General features: G+C 43.4%; 1 protein-coding gene across 12 annotated transcripts in view; it reads left to right on the top strand.

The window, feature by feature from the left end:
* fbrsl1 (fibrosin-like 1) overlaps positions 1-21,162 on the top strand; it is a 267,834-nt gene that overhangs the window by 166,021 nt on the left and 80,651 nt on the right. For 11 of the 12 annotated variants that reach the window (XM_067519813.1, XM_067519814.1, XM_067519820.1 and 8 more), the window contains one exon: positions 11,430-11,459. The exons of the other annotated variant lie outside the window; for it this stretch is intronic. In XM_067519813.1, coding sequence (XP_067375914.1) covers positions 11,430-11,459 — 30 coding nt within the window. The remainder of the gene's footprint in view (positions 1-11,429; positions 11,460-21,162) is intronic. 12 annotated transcript variants of the gene reach the window in all.

Here is a 21,162-nt window from a genome sequence, read left to right on the forward strand (position 1 = left end):
GAGAAATTTGGGATAAAATAGCTTTAGGTTCTGCTAAAACGGCTTCTTTTTAACTTTTATATGACAGTGAGATAGAAACAGGAGCAGTGCCATGATAGTTCTCTACAAAATGTCACAACACAAAATGTCTAACAGTTAATTATGTTGCTTATAAAAAACTTAGACGATGTGCTGTTGCCAGATTTCCATCCTAAAATCACATTTTCCCAGTATGAAACAAAGCAGTAAATATTAATAAATGTATATTTTAATCACTTTTATAATCACTGTAATAATCTGATATTTTTTAGCATCCCCTCAGAACTTTCTTCAAGATAAACAAAAGACAGCAATGTCAGTAGTCATTTCCACCTCTTGATTGGTTTGTGGTAATTTGCAGCCAAAGATGAGCCCTGAAGCTTCAGTCACCACATGCTCCTGAACAAAAGTGAAGCATGACTAAGGTGGGTGGTGCATGAAAGATCAGGGAGTGGAAAGAGAGAAAAGTTTGTCCTGGGCCCTCTGCAGAGACACAGCGTGACCAATTGAGGTGAAGGGGATGAATGAGGCCATTCACTGGGCTTAATGAAAGAGCTCCTGCTGGGCCTCGAATGAGGGTGGGCCCATCTGCACCACATAGGCGTGCACAAACCAGTGACCTCGAAAATTACCCAGGAAGCACTTTGGGACAGTCACCCCAGCAACAGGCCGGGGTTCGCATGGTAACCAGGCGCTTCAATCAGTGCCTGGCAGCTTCTTAAACAGAGCAAAGTTTTTCTCTGTATTGAAAGAACTCAGTGTGAAATCAACTTTGAGGGATATCCCCCCACTTTTTTAAAGAAGGGAGCTGCCAATGATTATCCCATGTGAAAATGTCCAGGAGCTCTCACCATCTTTAAAAGGTGTGGGACGCTGCCCTCAGGACTTTTCTCTCAAGACACAAAGACCTGTTTGTCTTAAGTATGTATGTATATATGCTGACTGAGGGCGTAGGCAGTGCACGGTGTGGGTTAATTTGGTTCGGCGGATGTACAGCGTCAGGTTTAGGAAGCTGCGAAATAGATCCTGGATGAGAAGAGAGATTCCGTCAACATCCCTGGGGACTGGACATTAAGTTTACAAGCATCTTCAAGGATCTGGTTCATTGGCTTTTATCTGTGTTATTTGGTTTAATATATTCAGTCTTGATGAGCCAGAGGCATGTAGGTCATTGAAGTTCCATTCCTGTCTCCGTTCCCTTGCAGAACTTTTGACAGCATGAAATGACAATCCGCCCCTGCACGCATCACCCACGTCAAAAAGTAATGAGATTGTGCTGCTGGAAATATCACTACAAAGCATCAGGCCTGCACTCGGGTCTGACTGCACCTTCAAACAGAGCTGCCTGCCAGCTCGCCTGCCTCGCCTGCCTGCTGAAAAAGAAGCGAACAAAAACAATCAGAATCAGAGACAGAGAAACAGCAAGGGAAGCTCCCCACGCTGAGACAAACGAACACGCCAGGGCCTTTCATCCTGAGAGTGATTAGCCATCCGAAACGTTTTAAAGCCCCTCTTTGAGTGTGTTCCTCAAACGAAAGAGCTCCATTGAGGAGTGGTGGTGAGATGTTTCTCGCTGGGAAGCGCCAGTGATCTAGTCTCTAATTGTGGCGTCGCTGACAAGGCTGGTGTGGCTCGGAGCTTTTTAAGCGGGGCTTTTTGCTATGCTCTTGTTCCCTTCCTGTCAGATCCACAACCAAAGACACCACGGAACAAAAAGCCTCCTCAGATTCTGTTCTTACATCTATCTGCTCCTTGCTTTGTGCATAAATACAGGCCTAATTTAACACACTAATAGTCCCTGATTCTACTCTAATATCACCAAACCTACGATAGGGCCTGTAAATGCAAGGTGTGGTTACAGATATGTGACTTGATCTAAGAGGGATCTGGTCAGTGTATCTCTCATGTTCTGTCATATTTCATTGATCGAAGTCTCTCTCCTTCAGAGGAGATGCAAAGGTTCTGACACATTGGCACTACAATTAACTTTTGTCTGCAGTGAAGCTGGAACAAAGTCGTTTTCGAGGTTGTTGAGATGATTTGAGCAGAGCTGAGAATTTGGAATGGAAAACTTTTTAAATCTGCTCTTCAGAAGCCTGGTTGTCGAGGTTTTAGGAACTGAAAAGAGGCAGTTTGAAGAATCAAAGAATCAGCAACAGTGAGGGGGGGAAAGGGAGGAGTTGAATGGGGTAGAGAAGGGAGTAAAGCAGTGAAAACCTAGCTCATAAAAATCTGTATTATAACAACATTAATTGATGCTGCTGAGTGCCATATGTGACGCCATATGGAAAAGCTGCCCAAGAGGCCTGCTATAATAGACAGCCTGCAGTGGTGCACACAACTTGGCACATTTACAAACAAGGGACATCCCATTAATATCCTCGCAGACTGAGCCACAGACAGTGGGAGAGGGACTAAGAGGGTGTTGGGGGGGGCAAGAAAAATAAAGAGAGAAAGCCAAGTTTTGTTTTGTTACCATCTTTAGCCTCGTTATCCAAATCTCTTCTTTGACAGAATTAAGAGATTTTCTTCACGTGCATACCAGTATTCATTTACAATCTCAGCTCCTCTACTCCCCCGTTTTCTTAATTACAGTAATAAATGGCCCCCTCCCTTCTGGGTTGATCAGACCGCCCTCTGTCCGCCCAACTGTCACTCCCACCTCAGATGCCCAGCAGTCCTTTCATTAAACACACACACTCGCACACACTGATAAACACTTTAGCAGGTGAGGTGATTCATAACACCTTGAAAAAGGCGACATAAACGAGCTCTGTTTAACCTTTTCTGTGTCTAATCGCAGGGCAGCTGTTATTAACTTCTGCTGTCCATTATCCACTGTTTGGTTGCTTACAGCTACATCTATCTCCTACACTTCATTCTCTCTTATCATGTATTAATGTGGACCTCCAGCACAAAATGATGGTAGGTAGGAATTATTTGAAGTGGATGTTTTTGTCCTGTGGAACATTGTAGATGCTCTTTCTCATATGGTGTGATGGTGTCTGTCAGGGGATGCAGACAGACATGTGTCTACCTTTGCTCCCCCATACAGCCTGTATGTGCACACGTTCCTTTCACGCGAGGATCCTCTGACGAGCCCAGACCAAAGAGGGAGAAAGAGAGATTCCTATGTAACGGAGTTGTCAACCATTCTGTTGAGTTTCATAGAATGTGAGGTGAAACACGAATACCGTACAGCTGTTTCCTCCCTGACACAGAGGGAACCAGATGAAGAGCAAAAGAGAGAAAAGCTAGAAAGCGGGAGGAAGAGGGGGAGAGAGCTCTCTGTCTCTGATGTGCACTGATGTAGTTGCAGCTCTAGGTCAAACGCTGCCAGTGTTTTGTGTTCATCTTCGTCTCGTCTCCCCAGTGCTCCTCTAAATTATTCACAGCCTGAAGATGTGCAATGTGGCTGCCTCCCCCTTTCCTCTCTCCTCCTTCACTCCACGTCGCTCTCTGTCTCTTGTTCTGTTTTCCCATCCCTTACTTTGTCTCTGTCTCATGTGATGACTTGTTTCAGAGGCAATGAACAGAAGTTTCTCCTTGCAAGCTGGTTAATCTCCTACCCCCACCCTATCCCACATCCACTCATGTACCATCAACCACCTACCTTTCATCACTGACTCCATATCTGCCACTCCTCCTTTCATCCCTGCTTGTCCCTCACTTGCCTCTCCTGGCTGCCAGACTAGAGGCACTTATTTTTTAAGGTCGAGGCAGCCAGATGCTTGCATCCTGTCCTCTGTAGCTCTGCATCTCTCTACCTCACTCACTCTCTCTCTCTCGCTGCACTGAAACCACAATGTAGCAGTCAGATTAACAAGGTGTTTTTACCCTCTGTTTCTTTTCATTTTTCTTTCATCTCAAATAAATATCGATTTCCAGTCACTTTGCGCCCATTATATGTAGCTGAGAAAGGGATGTGTGCATCAACACCCTTAGGCTAATCTATGGTGCTAATTAACGATGTGTCCATCAGTTATTCCACCTTTAACTTACTGCCAGTGCTGTCAAGATGGGGAAAATGTAATTATTATGATATACTGTATACATTAAGCTAGACAGTCCACCCCCCCAAAGTATATAAAAAAATTTAAAAGGTGTGTGACATATAGATATATGTAATATATGTAATATATACCTATATACACAGATATTATATATTAAATAATATATAAATATAGCGTGTTGTATGTATAAATTGTGTTTCAATCATAGTTCATGATAGAAAGAAATTTCGATTTTCTACCCATGGTGAGGCACAGCGACATGCTCTGTGTCTGACAGCGGGAGCTTATAAACATTCTGCTTTTGTAACAGATTATTACTGTCATGTTAACTAGGAAAATGCAAGTATTAAATCCTGTTTGGACAGCAGGGGTTGGAGGATGAGGTGTGCCCCTCATGGCCACCTGAGTAGAGAGCAGAGTGGCGGGTTGAATCCTGTTCCAGTCGTTGACACAGGACGCCCATTTGTAATTCTGTTCCCTGCCCACAATAACGTTTGATCATTGCAGAGGGGGGACAGAAGGTACAGGGAGGGGAAGGGAGCTGAATCGTTTTCCCTCTCACTTCACTCCCCCTCCCTAAACCCCCTACCCACCCCTGTGCAATTGCTGTCACCCAGTATGAATGCCCCCTCTGGCCCAATGACAAGTCTAGCGTGAAACGCTTGGCTGCCCCCTGAAATTAGCAGTAGAGCCCCCCGGCGGCACATGCTTCTCATGACCAGCACACAGTGGGCTGCCGCCAGATTCTTTTCATTACGGCTGTGGTCTGCCAGCCCCCTGACTCTACCTCCTTCTGCCTGTTCCTCCATCTCACCCTCCCTCTCCTCGTCTTTCCCCCTGTGCGTCGGCCAGAGCTCAGTAAACAGCATCTGTAGTGCTCATCACATTACTGTCGTAGGGAAAAGAAGGAAGGAGGGAGCCAGGCTGTCTGTGGGTGTTGCTATGATTTTGGTGTATATAAGAATCTTTTTGTGTACATACAGTTTGATTTTGTGTGAATGTCTATAGTATGCATATGCATGCATATGTGCTGTGTGTACATGTCTGTGTGCTGGCCTGACAGGATTAGTGGGAGAGAGCTAGTAGTAGCAGTGCATAGAGTGAGAACGAGTGAGAAAGGAGGGGAGTAGCAGTACAGAGCGATGCCTGGAGGCTCAATCTGTTCCTCACTGAGCTACATCAGTGTTAGAGACGGCGGCTCGGGCCGCGGGGAAGCCTCCACTCGCTCCATCAAACTGTCAGGCAGCTAGCGGAGCTGCACAGGGAGACTCTCAGCTGCCCCCAGGGCCAGTTCAAGTCAACATCCCATTTCCTTGCCTCCTCGCCTAATTTCTCCTACGCCCCGACTTAAATTTCCAATGCCCAGTGTCTGCCGGTGCAGCACTGGGCCTGGGGCCATGTCAAAACACTGGGAGGTACTAACGGTTGTACATGCGTGTGTGTTCACTTCCGAAGCCCAGATAGTGAGCTGGCTACAGTCACACAGTCAGCAGAGATGAGAAGAAGCTGAAGGGAGCCTTTTGAAAGATGAGACGCAAAACAAAGCATAACTCAGTAGTTTTATTTTTTTTTCCTCTCTTACTCTTTTACCTGTGTCTCTATTTTTCTTCAACGAATACATTCATAACACAGTTGTGTATTCCCTGTCCCTTCGGGTTTCTGGCATTTTTCTTCTTTTTCTCTGAGCTGAATAAATGCTCCCTGTTCCCTCGTACATCTGCCATTACTTTCTGTTTTTCCCTCCCTAAACTACTCCAAGCATCACACCAGCAGCACAGCCAGCTGAGTCACTCCCTCGGAGAGTGCTGAAAGCAATGGATGAGGGATTTTTTTGTTGGAATGGACAAGGTGGTCCTTTAATTTACTGAACAAGGGGTACTGCTCCTCAAGCTTACCCCCACCACTCTCATCATCAATCTATCCATGCATGTCCTCCTCATCTTCCTCCTCAACCTCACCACATACTTTGCATGGAAGCGAAACTGAGAGCGGCCAGGTCTCAGTGTTGTTTACACGGACTCTGGGTAATGTTAAAATCTGCTTAGCTTGGACCCAGGTCAGGACTATATCTTTCCTCACTCTGGTTTGATTTACATGGCCCCTGCTGACTCTTCTCTTAAGTGTGTCAGCTCTGAACCAGAGACCTCTGTGTGTCTGGCTAATGCAAAGACCATTTCTCTGAGCTTGTCTTCTTCAATCCTCCTTCACTCTCACTCTCTCTCTGTTTTCTTTCAATGGGCCTCTGTGGAAGGAGCTTTTGCTGAATCTGTCTCTCTGTTTGCACAGCCAACTCCAAGGTCCCAAGCTCAAATATGGACTTACGTGCAAGCCTGTCTAGGCCTCTTCTGCTGGTCGATATCATTCCTACTCGGCAGAGCTTTTTCTCTCAATCTCATTCCCTCTGGAGCCTACATCTTCACCGAGATCAATAATTTCCTAATCCAGAGCTCCTAGGCTGACCCAGGGTAATCAGCTGACTTCCCATGCTGCCTGCTGGCTAGGTCAAGGGTCAAATGGCTGTATAGATTTGATCCTGTGATCAAATCACTTTGCTAGGTGGTGCTTTAAGATACAGCTTGTGGGGTCAAGAGCAATCACTTGATTTTTTTTTTTTTGTCTCCTCGTGGTTGTGACAGTTAAATGCAGTGGCGCTCTATGATCTGTGTAAACCCAAACAATAGAACTACACTGCCAATGAAGTTCCTGAAGATTTTTTCGTGCCTTTGCCCCAGTTACAGTGAACAGTTTTTTTATACGGCTATTTTCCAACTCATTTACATGCTTTCATACACGTAAGCACACACCCACAGCTTCTTTGTAGTGAATCATCGCTTTCCCAAGTTTGTTTTAGAGAGAGTGAGAACACTGTCGATAAACATGAAAGTTGAGCTGAAGTAAGGATTCAACCTACGCCACAAGGCCAAAGACACCTACAGATGTCATGCTGTTGTTTCAGGCCCAACAAGAGGTCCTCCCAGAGGACCCGTGGCTTTGCTTCCATGCCCCATCTGAGTGGCCATAGCACCTATGTCCCCGCACCTCATCCCAGCCTCGGCAGGAGGGAAATTGCAGGAGGAAATTGGTGTTGTTCCACCAGTACCTGACACTGTTTGGTCTCCAACTATCTAAATGGACCATTACCCACTCTGTGTGCTGTCACTCCGGGAGATCTGGGTTAGTCAGTACTTTCACCCTTACAATCAGATATATCTCAGTATATGTCTCGGGAGAGATATTTTTTGCTTGTCGGCATATTCACTCGAAGTACAAACGAAGTGAAGCAAATAATTAATGATGCAACACAATGTAAATATTTAAAGGAATCAACATACATAAGCATAGCTGTTCTCCAAGCAGAGTTGAATTCTGTTGGAGTGCCATCGATGGAAAACTGGGAAGTCAAATCAAGTCTTCACAAAATAATGTTATGGCCTGTGGCGTAGGTTGAATCCTTGCTTCAGCTCAACCTGGTATTGGCAAAATACTATATTGTATCTTCTCATTTTTCACTTTTATTTGTTTTATTTGTCGCTTCATTTTGAGAATGAAGTGACAGTGACACTTATATGCCAGCAGTTCTGGCAGCTCTTGTTTTGTTTTGTTTTTTCCTAGATTTCTACAGGGTTGAGATCAGTATTCAGGCAGACATCCGTTGATGTCGTGCCAGCATCAAGTTCCTCCTCTGTTCCTCTTTCTATCTCTGAGGCAGAATTCATGGCAGACTGTCCTCTGAGTGTGACAAGTGGAACTGTGTGATTAATTTGGCCAGTCATTTTAATGTGCTCCGGGATGCGCAACGCTTATTGTCTTCCCCTTGCACGTCTATCAGAATCTACCAGAGAAAATGTCCAGGAGAATCGAGACATCCCTCCCTCCCTATCACAGTTTTCCCTCTTGCTTCTCTCTCCTCAGCCCTGCCTCATTTCAGGGTTGAGCTACAGGGTCGTCATGGGGGCCAGCCCAGGTCGAGGCCTGGCTCCAGCCATGGCCACTGGCGGAATAAATCTCCTGTCTCTGAAGTGTTGAAAGCTGTGTAAATGTCAAATGCATCCGTCTGATGTGCTGGCTGAGGGGGGGGAGAGGTTGGAGAGTGGGTGGGAAGCAGGCGAGAGAGGGTTGTGGATGAGCTATCTGCTGAAGCTGGTCCCCTGTTACCCTTCGTAGCTGGCGGTTGCCAGGTGCAGATGTTGCTGCTTGCTCCCTGCCTCTGAAGAGCCAGCCAGTTTTTTTGTTTTTGTTTTTTGGGTTTGGTTTGGTTTGTTGGGTTTGTGAATGTCTATGAGAGACAAAAAACCACCAGGGGCTTGGCTCCTGTCAGGCAGCTTAGTGAGCAGCATATCTCACCGATTTTAACAATGTCCCCTCTGACCACCAGACATGCTGTTTAGGGAGGCTGTCTTTGAGGTTGTGGTTTTTGCATTTTCACTGTTTGGTTTTCTTGTATACTTTTGCTTAAAATCTTTTCCCGTGCTGATATTTGAAGAAGCATAGGGTGCTAAATGACATGGTTCTATTCTCACAGTGACACACTCACAAACATGACGCCAATTTTACTTTCATAGGTTCATTGTATTCCTTCCTTTGACTCAACAAAGTGTAATAGCCCAACAGGGCAATCACATACGGTACTGACAAAAACTGCTCTAGCAATACTTCCACCCGGCCATCCCTTCATCTCTATAGCATCCCCCCGCCTGTTCTTACTGTTGTTTTGTTCCCCCTTTCCACCTGCTTCTCTCTCCCCTGCTGTGCTGCCCGTCTCTCTGTCTCTGTCTGAGGCATAGCTAGTATTCCTCTTTACACTCTGCAGCAGTGCGTGCTTCTTGTGAAAGGATAAGCGCCACGCTGTGCTCTTTTGATATTATTTTTCCTCCTCGTCAGCTTCAGCCTATCGAGGCCTCATCTCTAGTGTCGTGGCTGCTGCCGCAAGAACAAGACCAAGCGTGCGCCCAGGGAATAGGCCGATACAGTTGTTCATCACCTAGGGTTTAAACTCGTCCCCAGTAATAGAAAGTAACTCACAGCCGCTGTGAGATGGAAGTCATCCGTTCAGCTGCATGCTAAGAATACATTTCCAACAGTGACACACTGGTAGGGCAAATTGGAGATTGGATCCATTTTTCTTTTCTTTATTGTGATTCATAGATGGATCAAGATGGAGAGCAACAATGGTTTGAATTTGATTTCTTACTGGTAAAATGCCAGAGTGGTGACGGAAGAAATGGATGGTGATTACAGGTTGTGATCTGCCCCTAACAATAGTATAGAAATGCCTGACAATTAATTCGTCCGGAATCCACAGTCTGAATGGAGAGTTGATTGACAAGAAGACTAAGCTACTTTCTCTTCTTAATGCTCTGCACTCTGTAATGAAGGTCTTTTGACAAGCGAAAGCCCAGAAATTAGGGTTTGCAAACACTCCCCAAGAAAAAAGGGGACATATTGCCTGGAAATGTGGCCAGTATTTCTAATTTTTAATTCCAAGTGGAGAGTGGAGAGTTTAATTTTCTCATTTATAATAATAATGATGGTGATTAGTTATTATTATTGTTTTATTATTTATTATTATTATTATTGTTGTTGTTGTAAATGTACACTATTGACATTTTCCACATGTTTTTGCTTGATGCTCCCATACAGACTCTTGCATGAAATGCATCCATCTCGTCAGTAGGTGGAAAGCCTCATATTAAACATATTATCGGAAATAATATGTTCTTTGCTTTTGCTCTTTGTCTTGTCTTGTCTTGAACACTTCCTAAAAACAAAAGAAGCTCAGACACTGAGTTATTTTGCAGACACATTCAAATATAACAATAAACCCTCCTAAAGGGTTGGGTCATCATCATCTTTATCCAGCTTTTTGCCAGCGAGGACTCCTGCTGTATCCCTTGTCTTTGCAGAGTATGATGAACCACAGGGCATGGAAAGTCCCCCCTCTGCTCTCCTCTCCTGAGAGATCTTGGCCACTGAGCCCTTGCACTGATTACTCTCGTTACTTAATTATACATTTGGACCCACCACATTCACAACAAAAGGGCCTCCACTGACCCAGCTCCCTCCTCATTGCGACCGGCTCTGAAAGGCAGTCAAACAAAATAAAGAGGGTCCACTTAAATATGTTGCCACAGGGACTTAAATGACAGATTGAAAGCAGTTTTTCACTAGGGGCCCTCTCCCTCTCTATATGGCTCTTCGCTTGAATTGCTTAGCCCCCTCACGCATCCTGCTGTGAGGTCCAGTGGGGCTGACCACTCCTGTTTTTATAATGTCACTACCTATTGTCTCAGGAGAGAGAGAGTTATCAGCCAAGAGTAGTTAGTGACATATGTAAGAAATAAAATTCTTTTGGGTTGGACTTAAGTTAAGGAATGTGGTGATATTTGTGACAAGATGACGTGGTTTAAATAATAAAGAAGTCTAGCAAGCACCGCAAGCCAGGGTTATTGACTTTACTTTAACTTCACACATTCTTTCAGACTAAAGGTGAATATAATTTTCTATATTAGTCTGAGTCTATTCATTTTTGATTTTTTGATGAAAAAGACTTCTCTGCTTGTGAACATGTCAGGATTGAATGGCTGTGGCCCTCGGTATCTACAGCATTCACATCATCTGTTTGTCAGTTACAAGGTCTGACTTTTTTCTCTTTGTGTGTGTGTATGTGTGTTATTTTATTTATTTATTTATTTATTTATTTGAAGCTGCACATCTTCTTAAGATAGTTGAGCCTGATCAACTGTGTATTTTAATGGTGCAATTACTTACAAAATTTGAAGTGTTGAAGAAGAAAAACCATTTCCCTTCTTGACTGAATAGAAGGTGATTTGGCCTTTGGCCGTGCTAGACAAGGCATATTTCAGAATAAAACTTTTCTTATTATTTAGTTCCTTTATCCCTTTGGAAGTCTGACATACAAATTACAGACTGGTTTGTCACAAGGCGGATTTGAAATACCACACTTAATAGGTACTGTGTTTGAGTATTCAGAGAGCCCAAGCGCTCTCCGTCCTTGAGATACTATCGTCCAATTTTAAAGCACACTTAAAAGGCTAAATGACAAGCTGCACCTGAATGCAAAGTCATTGAACAGGCTTTTCATTATAGAAACCAGTGTATAGTATTATTCGTTTTTTCTTTTGTAGATTTACAGCATTGAATTTGCAACAGAAACACCAGGATGACGTTCCATGCGGCTGTGCTGCTTTTGAAACTTGAAAAACTCTCTTAGACTACCACGCTCTCCTTTCCCTCATCATCCTCTGCTATTTGCACTGAAAGCTGTCAGTGAATGAGAGGATGCACACAAAAATAACATCTGCACTGATTATGAGCTACTAGGGGGAACCAAATGAATAATTCCTTATATTCTGTGTGTCTGTCTCTTTTCTGTTACAGTGTGACAGCGAGAGCGACATTGATGACAAGGTAAGACTGCTTTTCCTGTGTTTATTCACCCACCACATGAAGTGGTTGTGAAGAGTTGTGAATAACAAATTGGAGTTCTCAACTAAAGGAGGGAGATGGTTCTAGCGTGCTGTTTTTGTGCTGTTTAGTGACCACTGCTTCTCCCACCACTGGTGATCATTTGCATTGTATAGAGCAAAAAAAAGTGACAAGGAAAATGCTGTATAGGGAGAACTTGTTTTTCAGCGTCAGTCTTCTGTTTTGCAGTGAAAAAATATGGTTATGATCATTTTTCATTGAATAGTTCTTAAATATTGCTTTTAGCTTAGATCATAGTGTGTGTATGTGCGTGCGTGCATGTGTGTATGCGTGCTTGTGTGTGGATGTGCGTGCGTGTATGTGTGTGTGTGAGAGAGAGAGAGAGACATAGGGAAGCTTTACTGTATTTACCTTATCGCATTTGCCATCTATTTGCCTGTTCCTCTAATATACTAGATAGCAGTATCATAACTCCATGCCTATTATGTAATCATTTTTGTTTTGCCTGTTTCAGTCACAGCCGTATTTAATTTTTTATTTAATTTTTTTTAATGAAAGTGTAACAGACAAGATTGTTTAGTCAGATGAATAAAAATGTTTCACGAGCTGTTGTTATTCCCTAACCTAATCAGATCTGGCAACCAGAAATGACAGCTGCTCAAAGCTGTGGATTCCATTGTTTCTGAGGTGAAGCAATGAAGACTTGGCTACATTCTAAACAATGTAAAAACATGTGAAACTGGAGCTAGCATTGTCCACATCTTGGTATGTTTTTAAAATGTCATACTGTTTTAGGAGTAATGTCATCAAGTGTGTGACAATTTGACAGATGTAGTGTATCTGTTTCACTTCTGCGTGTTTGTTTATCGCAGACTTGGCGGTTGTTGGCTGATGGCAGCCACCTGGTTACAAGATGAAACGCCTTTGGGGAGCCTTACGCATCCTAATTCCTCCACAGTTTAGCAATTACTCCCTGGTAAATGAATGAGATAGCATGCCTAATCTCCTGTAAGCTTAGCTCCCAGTTCTGTGGAAATGTCTGCAGCTCTCCCTATAAATAATACATTGATAGCAGGCCCAATTTGCATTAACTGTAGCCAGGCAAGTCAATAGGCTTTTATCTCTTCACTGAAGCGAGAAGAAACCGAGGGCGCTAGCTAGTTGACACGACAGAGAGACGTAGCAGGCCTGTCAGTCTCCATACGGCTGCCTGGCATCACTGTGGGGGGTAGAGGGAAGTAAAGTAGGAGGGAAGCTCTCGGAGTGTTTCCATTTTCAGGGTTTTGTTTTCCTTCCTGCTCCATCAGTTACTTGAGACTTGTGATAGTTCTATATACTGTCACATATTCTGACATTTAATATGGAAAAGTTTGATACAACAATACTAAACAACACTACCAAAAGAAACAGGAGAGGATAAACAAGCATCGCTTGCTTTGGTGGTTTTGTAGAAACTCAGCGGTGTTGCTATGTTGTTGTTTAGGTGTCAGCGTCTGTCTGTTCAGTAAAACGGCTCCATATTTGGCATTTGGCACCAGTTATATTATCAAGTTTAGGTGGACTGGGATAGAGTTCAAGACGTGGTGGACTGTTAGACATTGCTGCCAAGTTTTCAAATGTTTGTTGAACACTATACGTGATAATAAACAGTCCACTGACAGAGCCTGTTTAGAGCTTTCTGTTCTTGTACACTAATGTCATCTTTTTAATGTCACTTTTATTACAAGTAAATGTGCACTGACAAGACATTGAGTAGTTTGAAAAAGTCTGTCAATATTTTCTAAACCGTACCCATTAATGTGAACCCCAAAACCTAAGCAGTGAAATTATTCCTTAATTGAAAACCATAATCATTAACAACAAAGTAGTAGCTACTGAGACATGCAGACCATTTCCCTGGCTTCAGTGCTGATTTACTGGTGATTAATTAGTCTTAGATCCTGTACCTGCTTTTTCATGTGTGTTCAAGCTTTGGTTTCAGTTCTTAGTTTCTATTCTCAGTTCTAACTAAAGCGCTAACTCTTGGTCTTGACTCTTTCTGGGGGCTGCTTGGTGCTTAAAGGAAGAATGACCTGCTTTAGAATTCATAAGAATCTGGGTGTTATTTTTACAAATAAGCAGGGCACCCAGTAAACCCAGCAATAGACTAGTAGTCGGATATCAACAATGTGTAAGCAACATCTCTCTGCAAGAAAGAGCTAATAAAGAAGAGGTCAGGGGGGATAGGTGGGTAATAAAACTTGGGACTTTAAAACAAGAGACACCGTTTTGGTTCCTGTTTCCAACTGTCAGCCAGCCGACACCAGTAAATCCATCCCCTAAAAGCGGCAAATAGGCCGACAGTATTTCTTTTTCAAATACCGTTGCAGTGGGTGTTGTGCCTCACCCAAAATAACGGTCCATCAACAAAGATAATCTGAATGTCCTGTTCAATGTGCTCATTATCTAAGCAAGAGGTAAATATTTATCATTCTTCTAATGATGTTAGGACTCTGCTCTTAGAAGCCGAGATATTAAACAAAGATAACCTTTAATTTGCAGCCAACAAGTTTGACTGTTTTGGAATCTTTGAACATGTATTTGCCAAGAGTGCACGAAGAAAAGAACATCTGGATAAGGGCTAAAGCAGCACTGACCTTTTCATTTCCTCAGAAACACACATTACCATAATCAAGGTGAGAGAGAGCTGTGAATTATCCATATCAAATTGCTGAAGACAGAAGAACACTGGGGAAAAATACACTGACAGGCCATCACAGCAAGTAGAAAAAAAAGATGGTGTAAAAACTGGGTTCCACGAGGAAAAAGACAAACACTGTCATTTGTAATTGCCCGCACTCAGGATAACTCGACAGCGATAATTTTCTGCAACGTTTTGCTGAAACAGGTGCCAGCTCTATCCGTATCTCTCCAATGAAAACAAAGACTCCTTTCACATCAGATTACCAGCCACCTGAACACCCACATTGTCAGGATTTTACAGATTAACTTAATTAGAATATTGCTTCCAGGTGTGCCCCCAGGGTGCAATCAGTTACACTGTATTTGAATAAAACTGACGAGTTGCCGCTACAGCAAAGTCAGTTTAGATTGCTGCACCTTGAGAAGCTGGGTCGTATGAAAGCAATGCTCGAGATGGCATGCAGTGATGTGTTTCCAGAATGTGTCAGACTCGAATTCTTCGGAGATTGCCAGGTCACCTCAAGTTCAGCGCAAGGCTGCTGTGAAGGGGATTTTTATGTAGATTGGCCCAGCCACGAAGACGCAAGCAATCCAAATCTTTGGAGTATTGTGTTCTCCTCACTGGCATTTCTACTTGGGAGGTCTGTCGTCCGACGGCAGATATTACATGATGTTTGACAATGAGAAGTATTCAGTCTTTTTTTATACAAGGAAAAATAACAGCCTTGACCTTGAGTGTCCTCCTTTTCCTTTGACTAGGGACAAAGTATGGAGAATAATGTTACTGTTATTAAAACAACAGTTGGTGTCTTTGCACATAGCCGGGCTAAATATGATATAAAGGCACTGAGCACAGTGAACACATGTAGGAAGTATGGGTTTTCAGATCAGGAAATATGTTGGTTGGTGTTGAATGAAATGTTTTAGTTTCTCTGTTTGACTTTCAGGTGATTCACATGCGCTTACATGCCCCAAAATACGTTAGAGGTTTAGTGCATTGCATATGTGCTGAAGTCGCTTGTGAATTAGTGACGTGTTTTATTAAACTTCACAAGGACAAAGTTTGCTGTGACTGTAAATGATATGGTTTAGCTAACATACATCCTAGTAGTGTTTTTTGTTTTTGACAATGTAAATGTGCTTTTTTTGGGTAATTACACAGCATCACCATTAGCTGATTAAAAATTTGTTAATCATTATAAATATAACATTCATCTTCTTATTCATAGTCTTTTCAGCTACTCGAAATGTTGAGAGTCTATTTCCACCCCTCCCTGCTCCACCTGTAATATATCAACCAACAAATCCTGTCAACCTCTGACATGTCTGAGATACTCAAGTCAAGATGGTCATTTTCTTTCATTGGAGAGGCAGAGAAAGAAATAGAGTGGAATTTATCCCTTCTCACTTTGTTCATGCACTCTCCTGAAGTGTCATCCTATCTCCATTAGGCCCCACTTTGCCATCCTCGCCGGCTCCTCCAATTTCCTCTGTATTCTTTCTCCTGTGCAAATAATACAGTCGCTGTCTGTCTGTGTGCAAAATGTGAGCGTGAGCCACCTATATTCCCTGCAGCCCTTAACACGGCGGCCTAGTGTCAGGGGCGTTACCACCGCTGCATGACCGTAGCCACAGTGGAGGACACCCAGGTCGGCTAATTCTATTTGGTCCTATTTGCCGAGCAGTCACTCAGCAGAAAGTCTATCTGTCTCCGGGGGAGTCTCCAAGGACCATCACCACATCCTGTCTATGAGCTCTTTTATGGCTCTGGTGTACTCATCTGCCAGGGCAGTGCACAGGCTCTGATTGACACATTAATTCCTCCTCTACCCCCTTATCTTCCCGCTGTGTGCAGAATGAATGCTGTATCACTGCTTCGGAGCATCTCCACCAGCTTATCAGTAATGGCTCGTCAGCTAGTGGTATCCTCCCAGCTGATGTATTGGGTAGGGGAGGGGTGTACACCCTGTTAAACTAGCAGCACCCACAAAAAACAAGCACGCTGTGGGGATTTAAGCATATCCATTAACACTGCCATCATTCCCGGGTCAATTTCTCCCTTTATATCTTTCCTTATATCTTATCCTTTCTTTATTTACTATCTGCTGTCTTATCTGTCATTAATAGTGTTCCTACCTTTTCTCCTCTGTCGCCATCTTGGAAAAGGAAAAAAGGCAATAGTAATATATATTCATGTAGGTATGTCCCCCATCTTACCCCTCCCCAACCCCTGCTGTTTTGCAAGACCCAGATTGGTCTCTGAGAGTCGTCATATTCAATAACAAACAGCCCACCCACCAGGCCTCTGACAACCTTAACGTTTTTTTACGGATGGGAAAAATGGAAAGGCTTAATGTTTCGACACAAGTGATCATCCGTCCTCATCTCTTTAATGAAATTAGATTAAGTGCACCTGGGAAAGAGCTGAGAAAGCAGAATGCCTCGCCACCTTCTTTAATCTAAAACCAATTTGCCAGTAATATTCCTTTCCCCCCAGCTTGGGATTCGCCGGCCCTGATTCAAAATGGAGGAGGAACGAGATGAGACCAGAGCTGACTGGTTGCATTCAGCTCCCCACAGGCACTGTGAAATTAGAACTGACACCGGCAACACAGGCCTTAATATGGAGATGTCATTTTTCTCCTCTTGCTTTTGTCTTTCTCTCTCCCCCCCTCTTTTGCTCTTTCTTTTTTTCCCCTCTTACTCAGTTACTTCCTCTATTCACCGAGGTTTTCACTTTCTGACTAAGCCTGAAAGCAAAACTAAACAGAAGAGTGGGGAAAATACAAAGAAACGGCATACCACTTAAAAGATTAAACGCCCAACCCCTCCACCCCTCACGCCATTTTGGTCATGTTTGAATTTTAAGGTTTAAGATTAGAGTCGTGCTTTAATCAACCTTTGGAAGAAAATTATTACTTCTAGCTTTGTACGTTGGCCAGGAATAAACATTTTTTCTGCAGGCGGTCTCGTGATGTTCCAATAAACCTGGAAACATTTATCTCTTTAATTTATATTGAGCTGTTTGCAACACACTTTTATTTCTAGTTAGCTCCAAATCATGTGTGCTCTGCAGGATTTTTTATTTATTTTATTTCGTGGTCATGAAGCAATACATCTGTTGTACATTTTAGCACAAGTATGCAGCGACATTTCAGCACATTTGGATTTGTCTCTGAAGTGAAGAAGGACGCTCTTACTCTTACCGATATCTGATGTGTGTGCGTTTGTGTACAAGCCTCAAGGGAAGTGAGTGTAAGGACACGCTCAGCGGTGAAACCAAGCCCCAGTGCATGTTGGGAAGAAGAGGCGTGATGACAGAGAAAGACTTGGAGCGTCTGCAGGGCCAGCCAGCAGACTCACCCATCTGACATGAGCGAAGATGTCTTGTCACTAGCAATGCATGTCACCCAGCAATGCCGGGACAGTCAACACGGCCGTGGCGTCATTGATGTGGCACCCAGTAGCCTGGTCCAGAATCTCTCTTAAAGGTTAGCGCTGATGCTGGCATGGCAGATGAAAATAAAAGCGTTGTGGCAAGCAAAACCACCTCAGCCTCTCCTAACACTGGAGGTGTGAAAACATAACATGGCATCAAGACTGTAATCTTCTTTCACTTAATGCCGCCTCTCAGTAAAGCTGTTTGTGTTGGCACAGGCTGTTAATAGAACAAATACTTGTCCCTTTGTTCTTTCAAAATCATACACCCTGTCCTTCTGTCTTTGAAACACCAGTGCTCTGCTAACTCTTTGAGAAAATCCTGCCACCACTCAGGAATGTTCAACAGCTTGTGATCATTGTTATTGAGCGAGTTATTGTTGCCCCAATGAACACCAGGATTTGATGTGTGTGTTTTGCCCCCATCTTCAACCAGATCCATTTTTAGAGATGGTTTTCCTCAAACACTGTTTTTCCCACCTGAGGGCCCTAGTTCTGTAATAAGAGAGTTTTCAGCACCGGCCAGGTGAAATGCTCGATTGCACAATTTTCTGCTAGAGATCTCGTCAGTTCAATGATACGGTGATAGAGAAAGCATGGCATGGCCGTATCAAACAAGACAGGTTGTGAGGTATTACAGCAGCTGGGGTGCCACATTACATCTAATTCATACTAGATGTGTTTGTGGAATATTTTTTGTACTTGAAAGAAGAATTGCAACTACATTATGTAGTTTTTGATGGCACTGCTGTCAAGATTTCTTGTAATCCGAAAAAAAAGTAAGCATAAAAGTGCATTTGTCACTTTTTGCACTCTGAACATAGGATTAACATCATCTACCGTTCAAACTAAGTAGATTACATAACATAATAAGAAACATGACACATATACACATGTAACCAATAGCCTGGGGAATATTCTCCATGCAGTTGTGTGACAAAGTTAAACAGGTATCTAAAATGACCAACCCTGTGCTCAGTGTGTGTCCACTGTGCTCCAAAGCAGCAGGGCACAGCACTCATTCTTTTTCAAGTGGCCTGTGTTTGAATAACAATCCGGGCACTATATACTTTTTTCCACATGAGTAATAAAAGTTAAATTGACTCCATATTCGGTTTCATGTTCTGTGGAAAGAGGGGGGAAAAGAGACACAAATGTTTTTTGTGTACGTGGATGTAAGATTTGAGTGTTTCTGATCGTGCATAAACATAATGCCTAAGTGGGTTTTTATTCAATAAACATGGTTGGACTGTAATTACTTACACATTTCTTCTGGCTGAAAATTTAAGACAGACTTTGTGTGAGTTTAGAGCTGGCACACCAAGAGCCATGTCTATCCCAGCCTTGGCTTGTCTGCACAAGACTTCCTAATGCAAGAGGACTTGCTTTTCCTCCACAACAAATGGCATATGCAGTAAGGGATAAATATAGAATTCCCTGTTGTTATTAGGAATCAGTACCATCGGGGATAATGTTTCCCAAAGAATTTTGCCTTCTCTTTGGATTGGAATACATTGGTAAATGGAGTTTAGGTCCACTGTGGCTGCAACAAGAATGTTTGGAGAGCTAGTCATGTAATCATGAAGTCATGGGACAGTTTTATTTCTTGAGGCTTTGTATTATGTCCCCATTTAGTAAAAATGTACTCAGAAAACTACTAAAGCCAGGTTTCATTTGGGAGAGATCATACACAGTCTTTCTAGTGGTCATGACAAACAATAAAGGAAGTCAGCACTGATTCTGAGCCTCTCTTCCACTTACTGAAAGAAGTATATTCCATCTTCTTTGGCTAACCACTTGAACATCTCCAAGTCAATCTAAACACTCGGATGCCTGTGGATGGGCTTGCCGACTGCCAGACCTCAAGCCCTACAGGCCCTCACGTCACTCGGGCTCTGGAGGGAACTTTCCATGGGCGAATGTGTATGTGATGTGGAAAGCCGAGAACCCTGGAGAGCGTGCTGAGATCAGGCCCAAACACACACAGGGGCCAGCTGCCTTCAATTAAGCCAGAAACCCCAGCCTCTGCAGTCCCTTATGCACAAGACCAGCCTGCTTTGATCTGCACTAGCCAGGGGAAAAGGTAAAGACTTGAAAGATTACAGGCCAAAAAAAAAAAAATAATTGTATCAAAGAGTACTCCATAAAAGTTAGTGGGGGGTTTTTAGGCTCAGGGGGCAGCGGAAAGCGAGTATTACAGATAGCTGTCGCTCATGTTCATTTGCTAATAATTTTCCCTCCGTCTTTTCAGTGTGCTTTAATTAGTCGACACACCTGGCCTCTCTTCGAAGTTAACTGTGCAACTTTCTCTGCAGCTTTAGTTTTTATGAGCACTAAAGATCAGTCCTGAGTCATGCAGGGCACATTGGCATAACGGAGCATGATATGGCTGTCAGTTTTACCCTGACATGCTGTATAGCAGCTCTTGAATCTGTATGCAGTTTGAAGCCACAGAAGGAGACCAACATTAAAACTGTCCCCCTGCCAAGCAGCACAGACACAGGCGGCATGGGCATCCATTAAATTAATTTGACTTCATTAGTGCAGACCTGCTAGGCCTGGTGTGCCCACAGGGATGCCAGGGGGTGGGAGGTAGGGTAGTGGTGGTGGTTGAGTGGCATCAGCCGCTGTGCTCTGAGGAGAGCGAACACATGGCTCTGACAGGCGGAATATGGCCCCAGTTCTTACTCCGGGATGGCTGCCAAACAAAGGCAACATGCGTCACTGGCTTTAGGGGAGCTCAATCAACACCCGGTCGGAGCATTAACGCCATGCAACTGCACCACATCAGCGAGGAGGTTGCGGGTCGCTGGGCAGCCTGGAAGTCATGCATGTGCACACAGTGAATGTGGCAGCGTGATATGATACAGAGGCACTGCCAACAGGTTGACCCTCTGCCATCACCTGTGTGTCTGCTGCCAAAAGCGCTAATGTTATTAGATTATAATGGCTCATGTTTATCTCTTATTAGTGACTTACAGCAATAATGTATGTCACAATATTTTTTGTTAATATATGTTGTGTTTAGCTTTGGGATGCTAAGTGCTAGGCGATAGTTCCATGCTTACATGGAGTATCACATAGAGTAATACACTGATGCTTTATTGTACTCGTCTGGTGTTTAACAGCAGGTCTGAAAAAGCAGTGCATTGCGCTGACAGAACTTCACTTGAACATAATAATGAACATATTAATAGATAAAGTAGCCCCACTCCTAAAGGGGGTTTTCTTCTTCAGCATATGGACTAAGCATTGAAAGCAATCTTTTATCTTTTGCTGGATTTTTTTCCCAGTCTAGTTGGGAGGGGTCAGATTAAGAGGCTTGGCTTGTTTATTACACTTTCTTTTTATAGCTTTTAAGATGGCTTTTTGTAATATTTTGCATAGTCCATAATTCTTAGGGCATCGTAAAGCTTGCACTGGATTCAGACAACCTATCGAGGGTTGATAAACTAATCTGTTATTCAACAGCAATACTTGTAAAGTTTGGTTTTGTCGTGACTGATGACAAAGGGCTGTCTGTCTGTTCGTAACATACTACTTATGGACCAAGCATCAAAATGGA

The sequence above is a fragment of the Channa argus genome, chromosome 11 (genome assembly GCF_033026475.1).
Source record: "Channa argus isolate prfri chromosome 11, Channa argus male v1.0, whole genome shotgun sequence".
Taxonomy (NCBI): domain Eukaryota; kingdom Metazoa; phylum Chordata; class Actinopteri; order Anabantiformes; family Channidae; genus Channa; species Channa argus.